Genomic DNA, 27,444 nt, shown 5'->3' with positions numbered 1-27,444 from the left:
CCCTGTGCACGCTGCACACCCGAGCCTTGCAGAGACTTAAGAATAAACAGGATTTCTAGGTGATTACAGCAGAGCCGCAGAGAGCTCGCAGCTCTGCCCCCGTTTGCACAGCCAGGGCTGCCGAGACAGTGCCGCCTCTGTCACCAGCCAGCCCTTCTGCCCCCAGCACTCACACCGACAAAGCTCCATTGTCCCAACCCACTGAGCTCATTTGGACCAAGAGCCGAGAGGGAGTGCCCTCCCGAGGAGCTCTGCAAGCAGGTCAGAGATGAGCATCTGCAGGCACAACTCCCTGAAATGTCCCAAAAATTGGGCTGCAGCATCGGCAACTTTCAGGACCGCTGAGCATCACACCACCCACCAAAACAGCAACACTGGTACAAGGACAGTTTGCAGAGAGAGTCTAGAGGAAAGAAATCCCTTCCTTTCTCTGTCTTACTGCTACGAACGTGAATTTGTACAGAAGTGCCAATGAGCAGTGACACACGGTGCACAGGGCCGCTCCACCCCGGAGCCAGCAGTGGTCTCACAGCTGCATCCCCTGGTGCTGCTCCCTGCAGAGCATCATCCCCCATGCCCTGCACTCCCAGCAAGGTACCACCTCCAAATTCTTTGTTCTGGAAGAGCTGCACCACCCCAACTCCAGCTCCCTGAGATTTCTCTGCTGCCCAAACACAGCACCCAGAGCCCTTAAAGCCACTATGATCCACTCCCAGCTCCATTTGCTCCCCAGAGCTGAAGGGCTGCCACGGCAGGCTCATAACTAAGTTGGCCATTACCATCAATTAATCATTTCATCAGTGCTCCCTTCAAGGTGCAGCAGACTTCTGGCTCTGGCACACTGTTACCAATCTGCCCCTGTTGCGAAGTGTCGGATCCAATAGTGTTTTTAAATCATTCCCCATCTGTTGCTCTGAGATAGCACGAGGGTTGCCATTATTTAATTGTGAGCTGCTTTAGCTTTCACCCAGTGAAATCGCATCAATCACTTCTGTTTTAATTGCCTCGGTTGTCTGTTGTTAAGTAAAAAAGGTTTCTGTTAGAGCAAACACATCCACAAAGCCTCGTGCTGAGGAGAAAGTAAGGTATCTGGAAGGATTAAAACATAAAAGAAATACCAAGCATCATCCGTGCTTCAATTCCAAGGAATTGAAAGTAAATAAAATTCATAACAGCCCTGAAGATAGGCAAGATATAATTATCCCTGATTTTATTGAGAGGCAACATAAGGAAACAGTTTAGAAGTCTCACTTACAAATATACACACAGACAACATTTAAAACCTGAGACACCAGGAGTCTTTCCTCAGAAATCACACATCCACTTCCCAGAGTGCTGGAAAGCTCAGTCAAGAAGTTGCAGAAGATGCCAAGGTGCCCAGTGACAAAGCACTGTGAAATGCCTTTGCTGTGACAAACCTGGCAGCCCCCACCTGCACCCCCAGAGCTCTGAGGCCACGGGCTCGTGTCACCCCAGAAACACTTGGGGACATAGTCACAAAGCCACAGGACAGTGATTTCCAGGAGCCATGAAATGCCTGTGGCTGTAGCTCTGAGAAGAGCTGCTTGCACCCCTCTGCTCCCCCCAGCCCATTCCTGAACACCTGAAGGCCACATTCCTGCTAAGACACCTCCTCCAGCCGGGATGAGACACAGGGATACTCACTGTGTGCCACCACAGCCTGCTCAAGGAACACAGATCTGCTGCTGTGACCATCAGCTTTGCATCTGGAGGCTCCAATCCCAAAACAAAGCCTGGACAGTCTGAGCCCTTCTCCTCCTGCACACCCAAAGCTTCAGCCCCAGCCCCAGGTTCCTGCAGCTGTGCAGGAGCTCACTCCAAGTATCCCCACCCCATTCCTGATGGGGCAGAGAGCACATCACTTGGCTCACCCTGTCCTGACAATCAGAAGAAAATCACTCCAAATTACTACCACAGGGAAGCACAAGCCCATCCTACATCAGGAATGTCGCCCACCAGAGAGGTCATCTCCAGGAGAAAACTCTCTCCTCGCATCCAGCCCTGTGCAGACAGCGCTCTGAGGTGCAGGGCAACGCTCACATTTCACAACTCTTTTCTGTACAGGAGGTAGAACCAAAAGCTCTGGAAGCTGTTGCAGCTGCAAGCTCACCTCACAGGCTCTGGAGTGTCAATCCCCAGGTGTGACATGACTGTGGCACAGCAATGCTCCAGCACAGCCACAGGTACCACTAAGCTGGTCCCATCCTCTTGCCTGGAGAAAAGCTGGAGAGCTTCATGAAGAGGCTTCCATCACTTTCATCCATGGATTTTGGCCAGGGAAAGATGCCTCCAGCTCAGCAACTGGAGACTCTGAGCTCCTGGAGCCAGAGGAAAGGACTCCTTTTTAACTCCCCCAGTGACAGTGGTGTGATTTATCTGATTTATTCCCCACAGCACATCCGCTTGCAGGTCTGTTTCCTCAGGCTGTGGGAAGGGACTTGTGCTGTGTTCCAACTCCCAGGGCACCAGGCTCCTCAAAAAACCCAAAGCCCTGGAGCTCTCACTGATACATTTTATTTCATCTTTAATTCAGGACACCCTGCTAATCTGAACAATATAATTGATTTTCTATGTGTTGGACCAATCCATCACGAGATGAGCACAGCTGTCTGCCTCAGTCAAGAGCTGCTGTGAACAGTCTTGAGATATTTATACACACACACATCTGTTTTCAGCTTATTCTCATTGATTTGGCATTGTCTGTACAAATGAACAATTTTTGCAACGCGCCCCCCAAATTGGTCACCTTACTTATTTTTAAAAGCCTGCTAATATTTGAGCTATTATCCAGTAAAAGAAGAAGCAGCATCAAATTCTTGAAGCATCTCTGTGTCTCATCTCATTCCCAACAGGAAGTTAGGAGAGAGACATTACACAGCCCTATTTTTGGCAAAACCACACTGAGAGACTTGGAAACAACAAAAATCCAGCATCCCAAATTGACTTGTATTCTCTGTACATAAGTAAGCAGCAAAACCTCAAAAGTTGAGAGGATTGAAAGGAGACAAACACTTTCCACTGTAGAAATACAGTTACATCAAAATACTGCAGCTCTCCTAATTTACAGGCTGTCAGCAAGAATCTGATTCTCCCAAATCTTCAGTAAAAAAAAAAGGCAGATAATGAAGGGAAACAAACAATTCTCAGAATATCCATGTGTGGAAATTAAAGCATATGGTGAGATTGTAGCTCTACATAGAAAATTAGCATTATCATAAAGGTTTCATTAGCTGGGAGGAAACAACATGTTGTCCTCCCTTTTTGTCACAAAAAAAAAAAAAGACAAATTCTCCACCTTAAATCATCAAAGCAGATTTTCCAAAACATCCATCCTTTAAAAAGAACATCAGCAAGGCAGAGAAAAAAAACCCTACTTCTTGGCTACTTAGACCAATTCCCTACAATATCCTGAGCCTGAATGTTTATTTGGGAAAAAAGCACATGCGGGATATTTATGCTATTTCTCTTGGACAGAAACATCCTCCTTATGCAAAGCTGGTTGTTACATGCAATATTTTTAGACATCCATGTGTGTCATCCCGTTAGGGAAAAAATAAGAAAAAGAGTAATTAGACGGGGTGTAAACAGGAAATCTCAAAAAAACCCTAAATATACCCTTAAGCCAAAAAAAAAAAAAAAAAAAAAAAGCTGTCAGAATAACACATCTCCTGAAGGGAAGCTCTGGAATGGAGAATCATGAAGGGTCTGGGTCAGGAGCAAACCCCAATGTGTTGTATTCCCTCCAGGTCAGATATTTCTCCCTCTCAGAACTGGGCAAGTTACAAAGAAGTCACTCGGCCATTCTGTCACTGACTTCTATTTTTAAGCCTTTTTTGTTTTAAAGTCTAGAGAAAGAAAATAAAGACAAGGAGAAAAAAAAAAAGAAAAAGAGCCAATAAAACCCAAACTCTACAAACTCTCTGGCCAAAGAAGAGAGGATTACATGTAAGCTGCACATAATTAAGACAAAACTGGGAGCTGTGTCTGCCAGTGACAGGCTCAGAGCCCCGTGCTGCATCCCAGCTGCTCTCCCTGGGGATGTGCCATGGTTTGGGCTCAGCAGCCCATGCGTGCACACATCCTGCACCACTGAGTGAGTGCAACCTGCCCAGGGACAGGGTGGCTGCAGCCACCTAAACACTGATCAGCAGAGCTTTAGAACCACCCACATCCAGCAGGGCTTCACACCTCTAATGCCCTGAATTCTGTGAGAAGACTTTTGGAAGGAGCAAACCTCTCCCCCCCCAGTTCTCCTCCTTCCTTCCTCCCAAGATAAACCCCTTTGTTCAGGCCTGGGTGCTCCTGGAAACATCCCAGGGTGACACCAGGGATTTGGTCCCAGGTGCACTGAACTGTGCATGTTATTTCCATGAGCTCCTGGCAGGGTAACTATGTGAAATTAAACTTCGCTGGCAGATGAATAGCTCCAAAAGATATTTTATAGGCAGGGAAAAAAACCACCTGTACTGATGCATCCAGGGATGAGAGAGAAAGGGGAACCATTTTCACTACATAAATGGCCAGCACACAGCCTTAAAGCTGCAGTTTGGAAAGTGAGAAATTGGACTGTGGCACATCATTAGTACACAGATGATAAAAACTGGCTCATTTATTCCTGAAAGAGGCACACCACACTGGCCCAGGCAGTCAGATATCTGAAGAAAAGAATACAGATAACAAAAAGCAAAATCCCCTCTCCCAGAAGGCAATGCTGTCCCTTTGCACACTGACTTCACACAGCCTGTGCCATGAGGGCATCCCAAAGAGCTTCCATCCTGCTTTTGGCAGTGGCACAGAGGCAGCAGCTCTGCTTTCCAGGTGCACAAGCCTAAAGCACCAGCTTGGATCTTTAAAGGATTCCATGTCCAAATCCCTACCTGAGCTGCACTTCCCATTAAAGCATCAGCAGTAATTTCTTGTAAAGGCCCTGTTTTTTAAAATCCAAACTTCTCCTCTGTAACTCGTAAGCCTGTAAGAGATTTCAAAGCTTAAAACTGAAGCCCCCACACTTCAGGTTCTCATTGGCATTTAGGTGGGGTTTTTTCCTTTGGTTCTGAAGGCATTTGGGATCAGCTCCTCAGCTGCCTCAGATCAGCACTGCTTCATTGACTTTGGTACAACCAGCCAGCTTATGTCTGGCCCTGAACGTGCACAGCCTGATCAAAATGTGAAATCACATGCAAGAATGTCTTGCACTAAGGAGCTGCCCCAGCCAGGCACATCTCAGGAAAATAAAAGCCTTTGCCTTTCCTTCTGGAAGGAAGGGGCCTGCATGCAGCTGGGGGGAAGAGGGGAAAAAGTTATAATGGTTGAAATGACCTCAGAGTTTCCTGGTGTGTCTGTTGGGAGAGCAAAGCTTCATCATGTTCCAGCACTTGGAGTCACTCAGAACTTGAAGGAATAAGCAGGAAAATAACAGACAGAAGTTTGGGGCTATACCAGCATTGCTGTGGAAGCTTTTTAAACAACATGCATAGATCTCCAAAAACACCAGGATGCACATTCTGGGGAGCTTGTCTGCAGCCCACAGGTCTGCCCTGACCAGTGTGGGTGCCACCACTCAGTGTCCCATGGTGGGAGGTGCTCAGGGTGAAACGGATGGATGAGGATTGGAAATGCTCCACTCTCCTCTCCCACGAGTGAAGATCCGAGGAAGAGAAGCATTGTCCCAAGCCACTGCCACATCCCCACCCCTCTCCACTAGCTCCTCTGCCTCAGAGCAGTGCAGGGCCCTCCCCTCTGCACTCACTGATCCCTCCTGCAATGCCCAGCGGGTCAGCTCTGGCTCCAAACACTCCAAACACCCCAGTCTCTGCTCCCACCAGCCAGGACACCACAGTCTGGCTCACACAGACACAATAAACCTGCAGTGATCCCTTTGAGGGCAGTGGCAGAGCTCCCACCAGCTTTATGGGGGCAGACCATGTCTCCAGACATACTGCCTCTCCTTCCTAATCTTCAAGTCATAAAGAAGCCTTTGGCTGAAGTCCTGTCTCCAGTGTAGTCAATTAATTTTGCCATTAATTTTAGTAGGGTCAGGGCTTGCCTTAAATCATTTGTTATCTCACTATTAACCTTTAACAGAAGCCAGTATCTGCTTCATGTTAAATAGCCAGTGATGCTCCACAGTGGCTGGCTACATCTTCCATCCTCTGTGCTCTGGCAAACCATCCTGTAGGAACAACCAGGTGACTCCAAGTGCCACCCCCATCCCTCCCAAGGGCTGCAGAGGCCACCTGGGCTCTGCACACTCATCAGATGTTTACCCACAGCAACTCAGGGGCTGTGCAGAGCTACTCCCAGGCCTCACGATATTCTCTTTCTCAGGAGCAGCCAAGCAGGGACAGACACTTAAAGCCATAAGTGAATGACATGCACAGAAATGTTTTAAGATGAGACAGGCTGGAGAAAAGTGCAAGCTTTGCACTTTGAAGCCCCTTTGATGATGCTCTACATGGAAATGTTGGCTCTGCTGAAGTTTGGCAATGAGCTGGAGATAAAGCAGTGCCTGGAACAGGGGGCTGAGAGGCTGCCTGGGTTGCATGGCACCTTCCTAAAATAGCCACGAGAGCTGGAGATAGGATGAAAAAACTGGCTCCTGCAGAGCATCAACTGACTTTCATGTAAGCCCCACCAGCTGAGCCAGTGAAAAAGTCTGGCACAGGAGCAGCCCAAGTGCTCTCCCTCACTGCAGGCACTGGGGCTTTGCAGGGCCACGTGCCAACAGACTTTCCATGCAACCCTCTTTCCCCCATTTATTCTATTATTCCTCATTGCAGGGGATGGCAGATCTAAGGGGCTCTTTCATTCACTCCACTGATGGCTTGTACAGGATGACAGGCACAGTCTCTCGGGGTCATTAGACAGATCCCACTCACCAGAGGATTTCATGGGGCTCTAAATCTCATCCTCCTCTCCCAAAATCCTCAGAAAAAATGATGAGCATGCTGTAATAAGACCCCCAAAAATTGAACAAAGAAAGCGATAAATTAAAATCCAGGAAACAAATTAATTCAATCTTCCTATAAATGATAAATCCAGTAACCCAGCCAGGAGTTAAAGCCCTTTGCCAAGAGCAAAATATAAGCAGCAGAATTGCAGCTTCTTGCTCCCAACCAGGAGTGTGCAATGTAAAAAACCCTCCCCTCTCCTCCCCATGAGGAAATCTTGCAGTGTGGCTGCCTTTCCTGATGGCTTTTTCCTGTTCCATCCCCCATGGGGGTGCAGGGGCTGTTCACAGTGTACCAGCACAGGATGAAGGCACTCAAGGGCACAGGCAGCACCAGCCCCGCTGCAGGAGGCAGAGGGAAGAACTGCTGCAGTCTGGCTCTGCTGGCCCCAGGCTTTCCAGCAGCACCCAGGCAGCATTTCACCTCTCCTGGCACTGCCACAGGATCTCTCTGGCAGTGTTATCAGAGATGCTGAGTCCCTCTGATAGAGGGGAGAGGTTGGCTGGTCTCCTCTTGAAGGATCAGCACCTTTATTACAAGAGTATCCTCCTTGAAGGTGTCTCAAGCTGAAAACTGAACAGGTCATGTCATTCCAGGGGGGCTGATGGACCATTCCTGCCACTTTGCAGTGGATTTAAAACTACAGTGAGAAAAGAACAGGCAGGCAGCTCTACACTAATGCTATTAAAAAAAAAAACTATCTGGAAAATGAATAGGAAACAATCAGTAGAAATCTGCCACAAGTATCAAGTCAATGAAATCCAACATCTGCTTTCCTTGGCAGCACACAGCCAGTAAATTTGTGTCTGCTGGAGACACACTTATCACCAGCAGTGCTGAGACACTGCAGGCAGGTCATTACTGCACACAGCCCACAGGGGTGGTTTGTTCCAGTGCTGTCCCCTGGGAATTCAGGGGAAAAAGGTCTCCTGTGGGATCAGAGTGCTTTCCTGATGCTCCCTGACAGAACAAAGGCAGGGGCTGCCCATGAAGGAGCTCTGCCTGGAGGCAGCAGCATCCTCTGTCCCTGAATAAGCAGTGCCCACAGTGGGGCAGGACTGGCCACCTGCCCTCCTGTGACCTGTCCTGACCTTTGCTCCTCAGCCAGGAGGCAAAGCAGTTAAGCTCCAGCTTCTTTGCTTAAGTCTCCACAACACGAATCTCAGGGTTTATTCTGTGCAGAGCTTCTGGTAACTCCTGAGTTTTACCTCACCCCAGAAGCCATCCCTGACCCACTCAAACTCACTCGGCTTTCCCTGTTACAGGAATAAAAAACACCCTTATAGAAGAGTGGTTTCACATGCCTGGAGACCCACACCCTGGCCTTGGTGCCTTTTTGCCTCTCCACAGCCCTGAAGCTCTCCCCCATTTCTGATGGCTTTTCACAGGACACTCCTCTGTCCCCTCCAGCACCTCCCCGCTCACCCCTGAGTTGGGTTTTTGAGGGAAGGCTCCCAAAGCAGGAGACACATGCAGAGCAAGCCCTGACCAAATAATTATCATCCCCTCCAGGCACCATCTCATCCTCTAAAGTCATCTGGAATCTCTTCTTCTCCTGCCCCATCCAGGTCCCTGCACCCAGCATCCCCCCCTTGGATGTTCCAGCCACTCATGCTTGGCACAGCCCCTCAGGAACCCAGATGCCAGCTTTGGACTGACATCAGGTAAGAAGGAGATGAAAAATAATTTAAAAAGAAGGCTAAAGCACAAGTCCTTGAAATCTGCAACTCTTTTAAAAAAATTGCAGAGAGCAAATAAATGAAGCAAGAGAAGTCACAATGGGCTGGAGCAGGCAGCGAGCAGCCTTTCTGTGGAGGCAAGGAGCCAACACTGCCAGTGCCAGCAGCTTGCCAGGCACTCAGGGGGCTGATCCAGATGGTTCCACACTTCACTTTTAAAGCAAAACAAGTGCCTCGGATCAAAGGCTCTTTCTCAGCAGCCGTTACCCCCCTGCTCTGTGTGCACTGCTGCATCTCCAAGGGTTTTTTAGGGGGTGAGAGAAGAGAGGACCTTATGAGGAGATATTTAACAGTTGCATGCTGAAAGGAGTTACTGTACCAGGCACTGACCGCCTTTTCTAGGGCCTCATGAATCTGTGCTTTGTTCAGGTTAACTCATATCTCAGAGCAGCCCATAAGGGTAATCTCTGAAAACAGGTTTCTCTCTGACCAGAAGTTAAAGATCTTTGCTCCAGCTGCAGAAAAGTTACCAGAATCCAGCTTGGATTTAGCCCTTTGCTGAAGTAGCCAAGGCAGCATTTACAACAAAGGCAGGAAAAAGCAGCTGTAAATGCTGGGATAAAGAAACAGCCCCTTATCTCCTCAATGGAGTGCAAAAGATGCAAAGAAATTTTTATGGACTGAACCTCCAAGGCAAAGAGAAGAGCAAGCAGAAAGGCTTCAACCTACCCCGCCCCAAACCTTCTCTGCTCTGTGCTGCTTCCTGGCTCTCCGGGGCTCACAGCTCTGGGCTCTGCACGATGTTTAACTCGGGACACACTGCAAGAGCTCTAAATAACATGATCTGTCACTGCTAAGCATCAGAAATTAAAATACAGCCTCTTACCTCCACATTACACAGCCTGCTGGTTTAAATGGACTTGAGAAGCCCAAGAAGTATCCCCAGTGTGCATGCACTAAGCCTTCATGTTTTCTGTACATCTGAGCTGGGGGAAGAAGGGAGACCCGATCCCGGACTTCTTCCGTTGCCATGTAATCTGAAGGAAGTGACCTTCGCATTTGCTGCTTTGATTACAGACTCAGAAACAAAAGCCCTTCCAGAGTGAGTCAGGGGACACAAGGGGTTGAAACGGGATTGTTAAAAATGGGAAAGCATTACAATTGTGGGTTGGTTGGTTGGTTTTTTTTTTCCTGTCTGAGATATTAACCCCTTTATTATAAAACAAAGCTGAATGATCAAGCAGGAGTTCCTGACCAAAGGCACAGCACAGGTGCCAGTCCTGGGGTAGGGAGACACCTCGGTGTGGGATCATGGTCCCCGTGTCACAGCAGTGGCTGAGGACCCCCATGCTGGCAGCTCTGTGCTCGCTGGGAGCTGCCATCACCCCTCCCAGCTCCTCCACCCCACACACTCCTGTCCGGGGACAGGAGGGGCCTTTGTGTGAAAACTTGGCACAGCACCAAAACTTCTGAACCCCGTGGAGCAAGGCTGAGCCCTGTGGCAGCAGGGACCAACCCATCTGAAGGGATACAGGGACAGAGATACCAGAGCTTTCTGCTCAGCACAGCCACCCTCACCCCATAAACTGATACCTCCACTGTCCCTCCCTGCAGACACCCCCAGGCACAGCATTCCACTGGGCTTCCCAAACTGCTCTCCAAAGCACAGGTCTGCTGCTCTGACGTGGGGGCTGCACTCTGGGGAGGGAACTGAGAGCACGGACATAGTTCACAGCCTTGGCCATCAGTGTGAACTTGCTCCTGCTCCACAGGAGGGCACTTTGCTGCTGGCAGAGGAGTAAATCATCTACCTGCTGTTGTGCTGCTCCTTTGCAGGCTGTTCTCTGTGTGCCAAACACTGAGCTCTACTTTGATTCCCGGATTCCTTCCCCACTGGCACATCAAGCCACAAGGCTGCACCAACTGTGTAACTGTGTCAGGCAGAGCACAGGTGTCACACAGGCACTAGAACAGCTCTCCTCAAAGAAAACTTACACAACTGACACTGAAAATGGAAAAACCAGAACAACAAAGAACTGTGCACCCAAATCCAGGAAGCTGGAACTCCCAGAGTTCCAAGCTCACCTTCAGGCAGGTACACAAGAGGCACAAAGTCTCACATTTACACATGCAGTTACTTCAAAAATCTGGATGCTCTTATTCAGTTATTTATGCTCTCAACTGAGCAGTCACTATGCACACAGAGGACAAACTATGAAGACTCTCCCAACCAAGTTTTTAAAATTCAGGGACCTATTTTAATAGAAAAAAAAAAAAAAAAGTTCAACACCTGGAAGAAACTACCTTGCTTTTCCCAGAATGAAAAGGGGTCAAACTTTGGACAGCAACACCTCAGAGATGTGGCTCCCTCTCCTCAGAGGTCCTGAGGCCCCTGGGCCCAGCTGAAGTCCCCCAAACAGGAGGCTCTGTGCCAGGTGTCTGAGGCCAAGAACAGGTCCCATGAAGCTGCAGAGCACTGTGTAAGGACAGAGCCTTCCCAACAGTGCTGGGAGAGAGGCAGCACTGCCTGGTGCACCCATCATCACACAGGGTGAGTCAGCCCTGCTCCCCTGTCTCCCTGAATAACCATCAACGCAGACACCTCCAGAGAGAGCTACCCCAGACACCAGGATGCAGTGAGGTGCCAGAGGTGTCTCACCCTCCTTGTTTAATTCAGAAGAACCAGCTTTGATCAAATAACCACCCCTTAAATAGCTGCAGACAAAAGAGTTGTCTTTTTTCCCAAAGTTATTTTGTAAAAGCCAACGTTCTCATAGTCATGAGACTACAAAAGCTTTCCACTCTATGCTCAATATCACAGGTTTCATGAAAAAACCATAAGCTGGCCCCACATCAGGCAGGAGGGTGCCAAGTCAGGTCCAGCCAGCTGGTCTAGACTGCACCAGCAACCTAAGACACAGTTTTGGGAGAGGATTTCAGAGCAACCAACTTGCATTTATCTCCAAAACAGACTCCAAAGCCCCAAAAATAAGATGGAAAATAGACAGTGAGTCATGTTTCCTTAGAGAAATGACGTGAAGGTTACCTGGGTGGTGCCAGCTTCTGCCCTGCTGGGATAACCACAATGACAGGAATAGCTGGAGGAGGGAGAGCACAGCTCCTCAGAGGATCTGTGGCTTCCAAACAAACACAGACCAGGCCTGCATAATTCAGCTGTACAGAGAACTTACTTTAACTGAGAAAAACTGGAGTTTAAAAGAAACACAGCGCACCTGTAAGAGGTAGGAAGCTGTTGGAGTTGGGCACAGGGAAATTCTGAGGCACGAATGAGCTGAGTTTGGGGACAGCAGTACCACAACCCTTCAGTGAAGGGTGACCCTACAGGCAATGCAGCACACCCCAGCCCACCCCAGCAAGGTGAACAGATACCAGAGAGGAATTACTGCCACTTTCACTACAGCTTAACAAACACCACCCTGCTCCAAAGCTCACACCCTCTGCCCAGCCCACATCTCCCTGCCCAGAAACCACTGGCCCAGCCAAAGGTGGAGCCAGGATGCTCAGGAAGCAGCACACCACCAGCAGTGCCATGGGTGGAAGTGCAGCGACTTCCTCCAGCCCCATTCCCAGCTCTGCTGGCACCACACCCCTGTGCCTGATGGCAGCAGGGAGATGCTCACTGGGACACCCATCCCCAGGGCAGCACCTGCCCCACATCAGCTGGAAGAGCAACAGAAAAATCACAGTCTTAATCCTAGCATTGCTTGGACTGTCAAAGATGACTTTTAATGGCTAAATCCAGCACATTCAAACTCTTCTCAGCTTTTTGATGACACTTGTTCTCCCCATCTCCTTCCCCAGCACACCACTGCTGCATGTTTAAATGAATGACAGATCAATCAGTGGGGAAAAGTGTACATGTGTATTTGTGTGTGGGAGGGTATTTAAGCCAATATATTCCAGTACTGATAGCTTTATCCTCTTTGCAGTCTCTGAGAATGAACTGGCCTCCATCTGTACAGAAGATTAGGAGAATTACTAATCACTAATTATGACTCAGAGGTTTTAAGAGCAATGCAGACTGTATGAGGGGTGGCCTGATTTTCAGAAAATGAGGGGACAAAGATAGCACAGTGTTATTTTAAGCACACGGACAGTCCATCCAAGATCACAGAGCGCTGCCAGCTAAAGGGGTGACAGAGAGACAACCACTCAGAAAGATGAAAACGAAGCTTGGAAAAACCACATGCCTGAAACCACGTGCCTGAAACAATTTTAATTTTCCTTTCCATACAGTTTGTGTCCAGTCAGAGCAAGCTGGCCTGCCTCTCTGCAAAGGCCAGAATGGAGATTTATCCAGGCAAGCTCATACAGTGATACCTTTGTGCAGGACTTGCTGCCTCTGAGAAGCGGCGCCAGCGACATTCGAAATCCAGCGTGCTCTGTGAGCTGCGTCACATCCAAGGGGAAAATATTTATACAGGCCCAAGTGGTTTGTGAATAGAAGGCACTGTTTGAAACTGGCACTGCGACACCCCGAAGGAAATGAGATGAAGTTCACAGTCTGGTTGTGAAGTTTGTCAGCGAGGGAAGAGGGAGAAGCCATAAAAAAAGAAATCATATTTTTGTTTGAATCAGCTCCTTCAAACAGAAAACGCTGTATCATGAGCTCAGATGGAAATGTATCTGGCAGAGAGCTCTGGAAAGCTGCTGTTGGAAGGGTGCAGAGCCAAGTTTAACTCTAAGCTGTCAGGAGGCAGTGCCCCAAAGTCCCAGCCATGGAGAAACCTCCCCATGCCAGCTTTGGGTATCATGGGAGTCTCAGCAGTGCCAAAGCTCTGCAGGTGACATATGAGCAGCATCACTGCAAGGGACCAGATCCCCTCAAAAAGAAAACAGCTGGATGAAAGCAGCCAGAGCAAAGCTTTTCCAGGGTAACCAGTAATCCCCAGTGCACAAGCTGAAATCTTTGAAGGAACACAGACACATATTCAGTGTCCTCTAAAAAAGATTTTCAAGCTCCCTTTGAAAAGCCCTGACCTGTAAGAACACCGGAGATGCTTCTGCTGAGCATCACTCCTGGGGTCTGTCTGGTGTGGAACAAAGTTCTGCCCTGACAACACAGCCCCAGCTTTGTGCTCTCCCTGACCACCCCAGCACTGCTTTTCATCACTGTGAAAAGAGAAAGGAAAAAAAGGCATCTCAATTTGTTGTCAGCACTTTTCATAATGGAAAGTTAAGGTGTGGCAGCAGAGGAAGCATGGTGCTCACTATCCAAACCAACTACGTTAGCACTGGAGGAAACAGAAGGCAGCCACTTCCTCTCCCACCCCAGGTACCATGGGCCAGACACACGGACAAAGCTGATTTCTTGTGCTTCATCAGCAGCATTTTTCACTTCATACAGAGGAAATGACCTTTCAGAGGTTAAAAAGCACTTGGTCCAAAAGACCCATATGAAAAGTTTACACTGGCATGCTGTAATTTATCAGCTAATTACTGTGCACTTGGTAATTTCAGTTACTCCTCAACTGCTTCATCACAGAGATGCTCTCATATCTGGCTGTACCTCCAGCAGATCAATCACAACGTGCCATTGTATTCTGCAGGGAGTTTGGGAACAGTTTTCCCACTTTTTTTACCACTTTGCATGGAGCAGACTGACTGACACACATTCAAACCTGACCCCAAACCATTCACGTAACCAGGTTTTACTTTTTAAGAGTTAGCTGCATCGTTAAATAGACTTTGATGGCAGGTCCCATTCCTGCTTAACCACACTGAGGAGTCACTGTGTTGTGGGATGTACTGGTGGCAAGTGGCATTTGTATCTCAGAGGAAAACTTCGTGTCAGAACCCCAATGAAAACCAGGCCAGTGGTAATGTAGGTAACTGAATACAAGATAAATGTTGATTCTAGAAGTCTTTGCCTTTGCAGCTGCTTATTAACCTCATTTATATAAAAATTTCACTTGGTTTTACTGCTCTATAATTAAATCTAAGACAGGTGGCCTATAAACCCAGCATGTGGAGGGTCCTGCAGAAAGCTCTCTTTGGGAACAGCATCAGGACACCTAGAAATGCCATGTTGTCCCATATCAGGCATCAGGAGGGGCTCTGGGAAGACCTCCCCAAAGCCACAGCACAATGTGCCAGAGCTCCACATCAAAATACAGCCCTCTGGTAGGAAATGGGAACCCTTGAGGAAAAGTTTCTATGCCAAATTCTCCTCCAGGAATTTTCCCAAGCCCTAACAGCCCAAATAATTCATACTGACTTGCTGCTGTTGGAAAAACGACCCGTGCCAGCTTTTCTATCAGCTGTCTCTGCAAATCTGTTATTTCTAGGACAGGCTTTAAATGCTCCCTGCCATGGACAAGACAATCTTCCCTGGCACACAACCCAAGGGCTCAGAGCATCAACTCTCACACTGCACAGCCTCTTCCCTTCTCAGGGTTTGGGGTTATTTCAGAGTGAAACAGGACACCCCAGCAGTGCTTTGGCTCACCCCCTCCTCCAGGTGAATGGGCTCTGGGCAAGCAGGAGCATCCCTTCTCTTCTGGCAGGTGGGACAGATGATGGGAAGCATCCTGGAGTGAGGATCAGCTTGGGGAAGTGCCTGGGCTAGGGGTGAAGTGGCTGTGCCAGTGCCCAGGTGAAACAACAGGTAAAACCTTGGAAAAGGTTTCCCACATACACGTGCCAGAAACACAAAGGCTGAGGAGAAGGTGACTGACAAAGGCTGGTTTGTGCTTGTTGGGGTGGGTTTTAGTTGTGCTTAAAGCTGCTAAGGCAGGTAAGGGCTTTATGCTGGCAGAGAGGATTTGAGCCTGCCCTGCCAGCCGGCGCTGCCCCGTGACCACCTCTGCACCTGCCAGCTCCCAAACACAGCTGGGGACCCTGCTCAGACACACAGAGGTGTTTGTGGCTTCTCCGTGCTGCAGCTCGAGCTCAGCTCTCCCACCAGGCTACCAAACATTTTTTATTTTAAAAAGACTAAAAATCCCCCTCACCACAGTAACACATGTGCCACCCCAAGGAGAGTGAATCCCACTTGCTTTCCTTTCTCCACAAAAATGTACTGATGATTAAATAGAGACTTACTGGTAGCATCCAACTCACACAGAAATAGCCACTGGCCCACAAAATGTGACCCCCAAATACTGATCAAAGCAAACTGAGGCTTCCAGGGTTGATCAACAGCACAAGTGCCTGTCACCTCACCCTGCCCTGGATGTCCCTTGCATGCAGCTCAGTGGACTAAATTCTGCCTGGTGTCCTGGTCTGTCACATCATGCACAGTCCAAGGAACCCCCAGAGAGGGGAAAAGCCCACATTCAGCCAAAAGAACCTCTATATAAAACCCATGGTATTTTTCACATCTGGAATATGAATGCAAAGGAGCTGCAGAAATGTGAATGTTCTCCATGAAGCCAAGGTGGGAAATGTTAAACAGCTGTTCAGGAGTCAATTTTAATAAGAACACAGGGCAAAAAGGTGTTTTCATGTGGCTGCAATAACTACAGGAGTTCTGGGGAAAAATCTGAGAGAACAATTAGCATCCCTGGCAGGCAGGAGTGCTGCTGAAACCTTTCTACAAAGAATGGAGGAACAGAGGAAAACAATTTGCTCAAGACAATGCTGGATCTGTGGTAATGATGGGACACAAAATCTCACACCCAAGATTAGAGTCCTGTCCCACAGACACTGCAACATCCACTTCCTCAGAGAAACAAGCCCATGGAGTGCTCTGCACTGCTTCTGTTGCTCCTGTGCTGTTCCACTGAGCCTGAGGTGAAGAAATGTAACCCAGGGTGGCTCAGAGTTCCTCCCTGTATGCAGAGGTCACCCAGCCACTGTCTCTAGATGTTTCCATAGCTTGAAGTGCTTTAAAAATTAAGAAAACAAATTTGATTGCTGCAGGGCTCTGGTATCTGAGCAGTTGGGTGACATTTAACAGTGTGTGCCAAGTGCTGCACGCACTGGACTCAGCCAGAGGTTCGAGCAGCTGAGAGCCAAGACTTCAGCACAAAAAGCAAATTGTTACACAACCCAACAAGGAAGAGCTGCAGGGCATTCCTTCAGCCATCTCTCTTTAATACACCCCAAATTACCACCGGCAAATTCCTGATGTTAAAATGTGAGAGTTGCTTTGCTCCTGCCAGGTTTCACCTCCCAGGGAAGACTCAGAGCAGCAGGTGGGGAGCAGCAGGTCCCTGCATGTCCCCAGCAGGACAAGTTGTGGACAGAGGGGAAGGGGCACTCCCTGTCCACTTCCCTGGCCCAAGGTCTGCCTGGTAGGATGAGAGAAGAACCAGTCTCCTCTTTTCACCCAGTATCACATCCCCACTTTCAGACACTGGCACATGCCAGTCATGCTTTTCATAAAGAAAAGACAAGACAAAGCAACCACTAGGACATAGTAAGTTTGGGCAGAGATACAGCTGCACTTTGTATGGAAAAAATCTCTTTTCACCTCAAGCCAGCCATCAGAGTGTGGCAGCTGAACTTGCTGAATACAGCTGTGGTCTGAGCTGGAGGGATGGGGTTTTACCTCCATGGGGATGCAGTGGAGAGGGAAGGCAGTCTAAGCTGCATGCTCTTTATGTGAATGGACCCTGAAAACAACACCCACACAGCACAGGTGTAGCTGGATTTTACTGAGAGAGGAAGGAGAGAGTCAGGGCTGCATCCCACCACATCCCTACAGGTCAGTAAAGGTGGGCAAAGGAAGAGCAATGACACCTTTACTCCTGCATTCCCTAACTAGTCACGATCCCTTCATGGATCCATATCCAGGGTGACACCTGTTTCAGACACACCACACAGTGTTTCCATACATGATCTGCCCAAGATACATTCAAGCACTGGTACATCTACCACTGCAAAGCTGCTCTCCCACTCCTGAGCCTACCTAAAGCTAAATACCAGCAGATCGCTTTAGGATTAAACAGGCACAGATGTCCTCTTAGCATGACTTTCCCAGGAAAGTTGCATCCTGGTGGCTCTGGAGAGCTGTTCTCTACGAGCTGTGTCATTCTCTGTATTGCAACACACCGGGGAGAGGGGAGAAGCTGCTTTGAAACATTCACCCCGGTGTGGCAAACACGCACACAGTGAGGCTGAGAGCAGGCACGCAGCGCAAGTTCACATGCGAGACAGAAACACAGACACACAGAAATAAAGAACTGCCAGCAAAAACAGACTCGAGAAGGAGTGACACCACCCTCACTGCAAGTGGATACCACAACGACTGCAAGTCCAGGGCTGTGTTTAAGGGAAGCCCCACAGTTGCCATTCCAGGACCCGCTGCATCCCTCCCGAGCAGCAATCCCTCTGCCATGCACAGGACTATCACGCTACAAGCTGAGCTATTCAGTGACACAAACACAGCAGAAAAAGCCACAGCCAGTCTCTCCCATGGGAGCATCGTGCTCCGAGGGACCCGGCAGAGAGGAGCTCCCGAAAAATCCCAAAAAAATTTCCTAGTGGGAAATGCTCCAGCCCCAAATCCCGAGGGCAAGGACGGTGACAGCAGCAAGAGGGGCTTCCAGGGGGTGTTATATGGGGGGCAGCTGGCTGCCAAAACACTTGTGGATCGACTGGCAAAACATACTTGGCACAGAAAGCATCTCCCCCAAAGCCTGAATGCAGGCACAGAGCCGGCACTTTGAAAGCAAAACCGGGACCAGCTCTGAGCCAGCTCAGGACCCTCCGAGCACCTTCCCAGCGCCGCCTCGCTGCTCTCCACCCCATAGCACGGAGCAACCAGCCCGGAGAGAGGGAGCACACACCGGGGCAGGTGCCGGGATGCTGTCGCACGGCAAAGCTGGGAGGCTGAGCTGGGTTTTTTTTTTTTTACCTGGTAGACATCGCGGAGGCCACACCAGGCTCGCAGCGCCTGCCGGCACGCCCGCAGCCGGGCCGCGTACCACCGCCGCAGCGCTGCCACCGTCACGGTCCAGAGCAGGCGGCTGCCGCTGAACAGCACATCCTCCACGCCGCACATGAACACCGAAGCCATGAGCCGGGCACACGAGCACCCCCGGCCCCGCCGGCTGCTGAGGCTGCCCTCGCTCAGACGCCCGGCGTGAGGCTGCCCGGCTTTATTCGGCGGGCAGGGCTGCTGCACGCTGCCAGGGTCGAGCCTTAAAACAAACTCCTCTTTCACGGCGCTTCCTGGGCAGATTCCCAGGCATGCCCCGGCTCCTGACGCCCAGCCAGCGGCTGCAGTAGCTCAGCCCCACCAGCAGCTCACACAGCAGCCTTGTCCTTAGCAGCTTATATAAAGCTCTGTTAAGCTCCACTAGCTACCACTATGTTTTCCAATTAAATGTTAACCCTTTTGCCGTATGCCCCGACAAGAAGCCCATTTAGATGCTGCAGACGGAGAGGAAGGCGCTCAGCGCTGCCGCACTTCAGTGAGCTGGGCAGGCGCTGCACACACGAATCCCGAGCTATCTGCCTCCAACACCTCATTATCCGCTATACAGGGAACAAAGCTGTCATCGTTTTCTCGCGGCTGAGCCCGTGCTCAAATTATACAGCAGAAATCCTACTTGAAAAAGGCACTGCTGGGAACCAGCAAGCGGAGGGAAGAAGGGGGGGTAGGTAGGGAGGGTGGCGAACCAGACCTGCAGAAATAGAATAGCTTGGAAGAGACCTTAAAATTCATACTGTCCCAAACCCCTGCTATGAGCAGGGACACCTTCCACTAGATCAGGTTACTCAGAGCCCCATCCCACCAGGCTTTGAACACAACTTGTGCCAGTGCCTCACAGTGAAGTAGACGCACTAACTTCTCTTCCAGCTCTAACCCACAGCACAGAGCCGTCCCTCTGTTCGACACTTCCCCCTTGGTTGTTGCATCATATGGGTAAAACACCCAAAACGTACTTAAGAGATGATTAAACTCTACTCTTAAACGAACTCCATTAACACAGCACTTGCTGCATGAGAAAAACAAAGCTGGGCATTGTAGCCGAGCTCTTCACAACAGCCCGCAGCAAATAAACACTGCAATAATAACCCACAAGAGACTCCAGCCTTGCCTCGAGCCAGTTTAAAATTAAACAGCACCCTGCCCTTCTGGGGCTTAAAGTGTTAAAGCGCCCAAGCCGAACCTTCCATTTGAGCACTCTTCCCTATTACAAGCTAAGGGAGGGTGGAAGACAAAGGATGATTAATCTTTTTAAAACCCCCCTCAGAGGATTTGACACTTTCTAAGCTTTCTGGGACAGAAGCTGCAGGGAGCCACACCTGTTACCATCAGCACCTTGTTGAAGAAACTATTCAAGGAGCAGATTTTTGGCTAAAATCATCAGCAAGGCTGACCTGTAAGAGCGAACTCTTGTGCAGGGCAATGAATGGAAAGGGGCAGGAAGAGCCTGCACACAGGCTGGGTGGGAGAGCTAAATCCCACCAAGCTTCCCCAAGGGCACTGCCTGCCCTTCCCAAATGTTCTCACAACAGGAAGACACCTGTGTGCCCACAGCAGAGTGGAAGCATTCACAAACCCCACTTCATTCCTTATTCATCAGCCCGCTCCCAACTGCAGGAGCTCGCACGCCGTGAGCGCTGCTGTGGCAGCTGGGTGATGTAATTCTGCAGACAGATGCCTGCCTGCCTGCTTGAGACAGGCTTTGGACCTGAGTCCCCAAGATCTCCCTCTTCCCTTTCATGCATGACAGAGGGAAAGAAGCCCTGCTCCTCCTGGGGCTGGTATCCCTCGGCTGTGCTGTTGCCAGGGGGTTTTGGTCGCTCCAAGTCTTGCTTTCACACTGGGAAAACAACGACCACATTTCGAATGGCTAAGAAGCTGCTACAAAGTAAGCCCAAGCAGAGGAGGATACGGCTTCTTGTACCAAGAGATAAGCAAAGATTTGGGTTCTGCATTGAAATCCAGCATCCATATTCCCACTCCACAAGTTTTATCATCCCCTGGAATTACTTAGAGCCTGTAGCCACAAAAAAATCTTCCTCCTCCAGTGCCGCCCACCACTGTGTTTAGAGGACTTTGACAGCAATCCACAGGTACTAAATAGAAAAGGTTTCCCTCTTTCACTGGGAGAGAGTGGTGACAAATATCCATGGGGTTATTCCAATAACCTGAGCCAGTAGCAGTGCCAGGCTGGGCAGCAGGGAATTGCCATTCCCTCACAGAACACTGCTTTGGAGAGGAATCGGCCAGGAAAATCTCCCATGGCATCCGTTCACTGCGGTCAAGTCATATCCAAATTTAAACACAGAGATAAAAAAAGAGATCCAGTTTTCAAGTGCCATTTCTAAAAGAAAAGAAAAGGACCTTTGTAGCTAAAGAAACAGTGCAGGGAACTGTCCTGTGCCAGGAAAATCCAACCAACCCACTAGGAAAAGTTTACGTGGTTTTGTGCTGTGCCTGCTGCCCTCAGTGCCTTTTTGTTTTGCCTTTTTCCCCCCATTGCCTAAGCAGATTGAAAAATAAGGATGATGATTTTCTTTTAACAGAGCACAGCAGACTTGTGCTAGTTTTTTTTTGGTTTTGGGTTTCTTTGCATGTTTGGTTTTTTTCAATTCCTCTGTGATCCATGGTATCTTTACACTGAACTTACATTTCTGCACAGTTATTCTTTATGCTTCACAAGCTCCTGTGAGCCTGAGCAATGGCCTCAGATGCTCCATCTCAGAAGGCAGAGCCAGAGGTACTCAGGCCTTCCCTCCTCAGTGCTCCCAGCTGTTTTTCCCATCAATATTCCCATCACCTTGTGCAGGCTTTATGCTCCTACAACAAAGTTACAGCTCCGTGGGTAGGCTGGAGCAAGGCAAGAACCTTCTCTCCACTCTGATTCAGGGCACATGGACTTCAAGACCAGTCTCATGAACAGAAACTTCACCCATTTTTTCAGCCCTTGGTGACAGAACAAGAATTAAGTCCCATCTGGAGTTCACCTTCCCAGCTGACCCAAGTACAGGAGTGCACTGTCCCTCGAACCTGGACAGTGTTAAACACACAGAAATAAAAAGAGCGAAGGAAGTTTGTGATGCAAAGAGCAGCTAAATGCAATTTAGGATAATTTGGGTGGAGTTATATGCAGCTGATGAATTATCCATTCACATCAGTCTTAGCCTTTTATTGACTTCCACTCTAAGAACCTGACTGCATGTGGGTTAGTTTGAAATACCTAAATAATACCCAGGCTCCTTAGAGTCAGAAGAGAAAACAAAATTCAGCCAGGGAAAGCCAGCAGGATAAATTCCCAGGTGGTTTCCAAAGGCTGTACCATCCAGATTTCTATTCTGTGAGGAGAAGGAGGGGGAGAGAGCTCTCAGAAAATGTCTTTGTAGATATATGTACCACTGCCAGGGGAGCACAAGAGACAGCTACTGCAGATCTGTTTGATGTGCAGTCATATGAACACCACAGCATTCACTGCTGATAAGGAATAAGCCTACACAACAGTGATCTAAGGAGAATGTCACTTTAAAAGGCAAGAGAAAACTTGATGTGTGGCAGACTCATGCTTCTCCTCATATTATTGACTGCAGATCCAGAATAATGAGTAATAAAAAGAACAAAGGTTTGCTACCAACATAATAGGAAAAGATGATCCCAAGTGGATTCTCAGGCTTCCTTGCATGTTATCTTCTATGCCAAAATTAATGGAATGAGGTTCAGCTGAATTGCTGCTCCTCTTTTCAAAGTTGCTCATATGAAGTTCACATGAATAAAGAATTCATCTGCCTGTGAGGCCAGAGGACAAGAGCATCAATCTGCTTTTAAATCTACAATGCAGTACTGCTCCTAGATAGGACTTTTGATTAGGCATACAGGAAAGGACACACACACACACACAAAGTCCCTGGTGACAGCAAATAAAATTAAAGCTTTGATCATTTTCAGTCTCTGAACCTTCCACAAGAAAAAGGTGAGTTATTGTGCAGATGCATAAAACGTCATTCTGCAGGATCACAGATGTCTGTCCTGACCAGAGCTTTACAACATGCTCTAATCCATGATCTGCACTCATATTGATTACACCTGATTGCAGCCAATATTTGTAACATTCTGTACAGCGAGCAGTAAAGTCCAGGGAAGACAAAAAAAGAGAGAGCCCTCACAAAGTTAAGAGACAATTCTGTTTCGAGGCACACACCACTATTGACATCTGCTGTTACCTTCACTCCAGGGGCTCCGACCCTGAAGCTCTGAGCCCCTGGGTGGGCTCAGGGCAATGAGAAGCATCAGTGAGGTCTGTGCCAGAACCCAAAAACCTCACTGTCCTCTGACTTCCCACCAGGAACCAGCTGCAGCCCCACTTCATCCTGCTTCACCCAGACGTGCTTCTCCTTTCTGTACAAATCTCTGTGCAGATCTGCATGAAAATCTTCCCATTTTGCTGAAGTTAGAAGCCAACAGCACACAATTACACTGCCTTTAAAAATAAACTTAAGAACTGCTCAAAGGTGCTGCTTTGTAGGCGGTTTCATGAGCATGAACAACAGGATTACTTGGGAATTAGGACTTTCAGACAATGCTGAAGGCTGCATATCCCCTACAACTTTATTTTTTAAATTCCTGTCATGAACCAAGCCTGTCAAGCTGTGAGCATTAATGCAATTAACCCCAAATAAAGATGAAGTGACTTTTCAAAAATCGGTTTTGCCACACTCTGGCCCTTAATTACCAACTTAAATATAAAGTGAAATGCAGACATTGGGCACCCTCTCTTTGATGTTCTAACCTCTCAGTACATAAGATGCTTAAGCAGCAGCACCAGTGCACAGGATAAATCTGTAATCCAGCCTGCCCTGATCGAGAGCTTCTGATGCAAGATTCAACTTCTGGTAAAAGTGTTAGCAAACTAATTTGATTCTTTGAAATTATCAAAAAGAATTAATCATAATGTGCCTTTAACTAACCTACTTAATCCTTCCACAGCACAAATTTGGGGACCTCTCAGAAATTAAGTCTACACTTCTACAAAGATTTATTTACTGCCGTTCCCATTATCAAAATTTAATTTAGAAAGAATGAAAGGGCCATTCTCCTTTAAGGCTAACAACAGCAGCCAGTGTAGCTATTTATTTATCAGGTTGTACACCAGGAGTTTCAATTCCCAGCTTTTGCCCAGTGAACTGCACCTGTGTCAAGTGCCTGACGTAGCTGAAAGCCACAACTACACCCAAAATGATCCACAGCTCCAGAGGGAGGCTGATGCCTAATGCTCTCCTCTCTGGATGGGGCACAGCCTCTAATAAGCTGATTTAACAGCAGCCTTACATATTTCTAAATGAGATGCTGCTGTTTTCCCTCCTCTCACAGAGGCTGGGCTGTACTATATTGCTCTACACTAATAATACAAACACAACACCGTGATGAACACACTTTTAAAGATGAACAGCCACTGTGCCAGAAACACAAATTTCCTGCAGTCTGGATTCCTTAGTAAACTAATTAGCACTTCACATCAGAAATGAAGTGCCACAGTCTTTTAACTTTATAAATAATTAAGCAGCTGCTGTCTGATTCCTCAAACAGCAAATTTCATACCTGCCATACCCAGAACTATAAAATCAGGTCAGGTTCAAAACAAGTAGCAGATGCTCCAGTTTCACCAGTCAGGGTTTATCACCTTGCACTACCAGGCTATCACCATCAGAACAACATCACCCAGTTTTCAGATCACAAACCTAGCTCCTCCAGCACCCTGTGGCCAGGGCAGCAGGGCTGTAATTTAGCACAGCTCCAGTGGCTTCAGTGAAACCTCACGTGTCCAAACACACAATCAGGTGGGGATGCTCAAGGAGGCTACGTGACACCTGGCAGCAGCGAGCAGGACTTCTAATGCAGGTCACTATTAACGTATACCTACACACAAATTGTATTTAAATGTTTATAAATGTGTATTTCTAAGGCAGGAGAACTTGACAGCCTCAAAGTCAGTTTGTAACAAAAAGATACCGAGCAGGGAGAAACACCAGACCTGTGGGGAAAGAAGGAGGAGGAAATGGGAGAGAAGAGTTTGATCTCCAGCTGAAGAAGGGTTTGTCTCTATCACACACAACAGAGCCTGTGAATGCTTTCTAAATACAGGTTTATGTCCTTTCTCAGCTGCATGGTGATGGCCAGCAGAGCAGCATGGGGACCGGCAGGAAGGCTGACACCTACCCAGCCACCAGCAGCACTGTCTGCACCCCTCTGGGCACAGAGACCTGCCCAGGGACACAGCACAGCAGCTCAGGATGTGACACTGCTTCTCTGCTCCAGGATGGGGCAGGACCCTGGAAAGCCACCCTCTTGTTCTCTGCTTTGTGGGAAGGGCTTCCTTCTCAAGGAAAGCTCCTTCAGGAGGGGACAGTCATCACCAGGGACGTGGGAAACCATCCTGTTCTTGGTTCTGCTCCCAGGTCACATCTGGAGGAAACGAGAGATCAAATGGCACAGGGTGGGAACGTGGAGCATCCTCAGAGCTGCAGAGACTGGCACCACCACCAGAGAGGGCTTCACCCAGAGCCTCCCTGAGACACAGCTGCCAGAGGAAATGATTCAGCCCCACCAGCCCCCTGTGAGAGGGAGGACACCTCAACCCCCAGCTCAGGGCTGTCCTTCTAGGAAGCATCCAGGGGAAGTGACAGCACAGGGGGCAGAGACTGTGGCTGTGACTGCCTTTCCAAGCTGAGGCAGGAAAAGCAATTTCTCTCCAAGCTGCTGATTTCACCTACCTGAAGGTGCTGATCTCACCTCACTGCTTCCTAACTTGGTCCCAGCCCAGTAGCAGGTCACTCTCATTCCCATGCAGGCTGTGCTGTGCCTCCTACCCCAATACCAGCCCTCAGAGATGGTCCCCAAGCCTGAGAGAGGACAGGAGCCTCCAAAGAGGGACTGAGACCCTGCAGAGCAAAGGGCAAGCAGCTATCACACCCCATGAAAATAAATTACAGAAAGAGACAAACACTCTCTACATCTCCAATCTCAGTGGTCTTGTACCTCTACCTCCCCCAGACTGGCAGGGGGGAGTAATAAAGTACACAAAATTGAAAAAGTGCACAAAATACTTCCAGCACCCTAGTTTTGGAGGCAAAACTAACATCTTCAGTGCACTCACACACCATGTGACAAAATTTCTACCTCCTGTGCCAAATTGTTCAGGTGAGTGAGTCCAGTCCCTCCACCTGCCACCCAGCCCTGCTGCAGCAGCTGGAGCAGTGCCAGGTCCCTCTCTGTGGCTGGACACTCCTCCTGTCCTGCACCTCACTTGGAGCCATGAAGTGCTTCAGGGTCTTATCAGAGACGTGGCAGGTTCAAAGCCTGAAGGACCAAAGGGTTCCAGGCAGGTGACACATCCAGCCTCACTGGTTTGTCCCCGGCAGCAGGAGGGTTTCCTCCCCAGCTCTGGTCACTCAGGTGGACACCGTGCTCCCCGACAGGTGCCACACCTGCCCAGCTTCCCTCAGGCACCACCCTGGATGCTGCCATTGCCCTGCTAATGTCCCAGACAAACATGGGGCAGCGTCTCCTTCATTTTGAGTCGTCAAGGAGTATTAAAGGGAGCTTGGAGAAGCCAGGTAATTGCTTCTGGATGAAGTATTTCACAGCAGATAGAAGTACAGTACGTGAGGAGCATGGAAAACCAGGGCTGCCCCAGCTTTATGATTAGTTTACAACCTCATTAATCTGTGGCAAATGGGGCAGAATTAGTACATAACCTAAATACTGGGCAGAGATCTAGAGCTCTGTAAGAGGAAGCATAAATGAGACAGTAAAGTTTCAGCATTCTGCATGATATATATATATGGACACAGAGACAAAAATAAGAACCCAAACCTACCAGTTTCCTGACGATAATGTTTTAAAGAGTGAGAATAAGTGATATCTAACTCCTATAATTATATCCTGAGTGCATTCATTCTCTTAGGATGAGTAACTCAGGATGCTGTAGCCTCCAGAAAAATTGTGACTCAGAGCAATGCTCTGCCCTTGATTAGAGTTTATGGGTCATGCCTAGACCAGGGAAGGTGCACCTAGGAAAGGACTTGCCCTTCCCTATGTAGCAGATGACAGAGCTCAGATCACTGCACTCCATCAAACATGAACCAAGACAACATCTTGGATGCCTTTGTGCTTCTTCTCCCCATCCCCAGTTCCAGGCCACAAACCCAGCAGAGCAGGATTCACTTCTGTGTCCATTCAGCACCTGGCACAGCAGAGCACCAATACTGATACAACCAAAATCCTTATTTAAAGTAACCCATCCCCAGGGCTGCTGGCTGGCAGGGATGAGGGCAGCAGCACAGCAGAGCAGCTCATGCTCTCCCAGGGCCACCAGCACTCACTTCACCTCCCCCAGGCCCCAGCCCCACCACTCCAGCACGCCCAAGAGAATGGTCCTGGGGATATTTTTATCTGGGATTTGATCCTGCACAACCTGAAGAGAACAGATCTTGCTGCACCTGCTGTAGGTGAGGTCAGTTCAGATCCTTTGAGGCAGAGCTGTGCATCTTCCCAGCCAGGGAGAATCACTAACCCGTGGAAAGAGAGGGCACTTGTTAACAGAAGGGGCAAAAATAAATTGGGACTGTAAGTCCATATAATAAATTGCCAGCACTTTTGGTGCTATGGCCTGATGTTTTCTGTGAACACAGGTCTGCTGCAATTGCACTTCCAGAGCAAGGAAGCACAAAAACAACATTTCACAATGTCTCATCTGTTGCTACAACAATTAGTGCTTCATTTCATTAACAAAGTACCTGTACAGTGCTCATTTGCCAGCTCTGGACAAATAAATGGGCAATAACCATCTAAAATTTGAAAGGAGGCAGGTTGGGATGTCTTGTTGCTAGACCAGATGAGCTCT

The 27,444-nt window shown here is 48.7% G+C and overlaps 1 protein-coding gene across 6 annotated transcripts in view; it reads right to left on the bottom strand.

The window, feature by feature from the left end:
• Nucleotides 1-27,444, bottom strand: part of FRMD4B (FERM domain containing 4B) — a 125,030-nt gene that overhangs the window by 59,975 nt on the left and 37,611 nt on the right. The window contains exon 1 of one of the 6 annotated variants that reach the window (XM_038149013.1): nt 18,474-19,038. The exons of 1 other annotated variant lie outside the window; for it this stretch is intronic. In XM_038149013.1, the coding sequence (XP_038004941.1) occupies nt 18,474-18,635 (162 nt within the window). In that variant the 5' untranslated portion in view covers nt 18,636-19,038. Of the gene's footprint in view, nt 1-1,665; nt 2,063-2,131; nt 2,988-9,536; nt 10,856-15,119; nt 18,436-18,473; nt 19,039-27,444 lie in introns of those variants that run through there. 4 more of the 6 variants (XM_038149014.1, XM_038149018.1, XM_038149017.1 and 1 more) reach the window with 4 other exon arrangements.

Source organism: Motacilla alba, chromosome 12 (assembly GCF_015832195.1).
Source record: "Motacilla alba alba isolate MOTALB_02 chromosome 12, Motacilla_alba_V1.0_pri, whole genome shotgun sequence".
Taxonomy (NCBI): Eukaryota; Metazoa; Chordata; class Aves; order Passeriformes; family Motacillidae; genus Motacilla; species Motacilla alba.
Note: the sequence above shows the minus strand (reverse complement) of the source record. Positions and strands in the feature narration are given on the sequence as shown.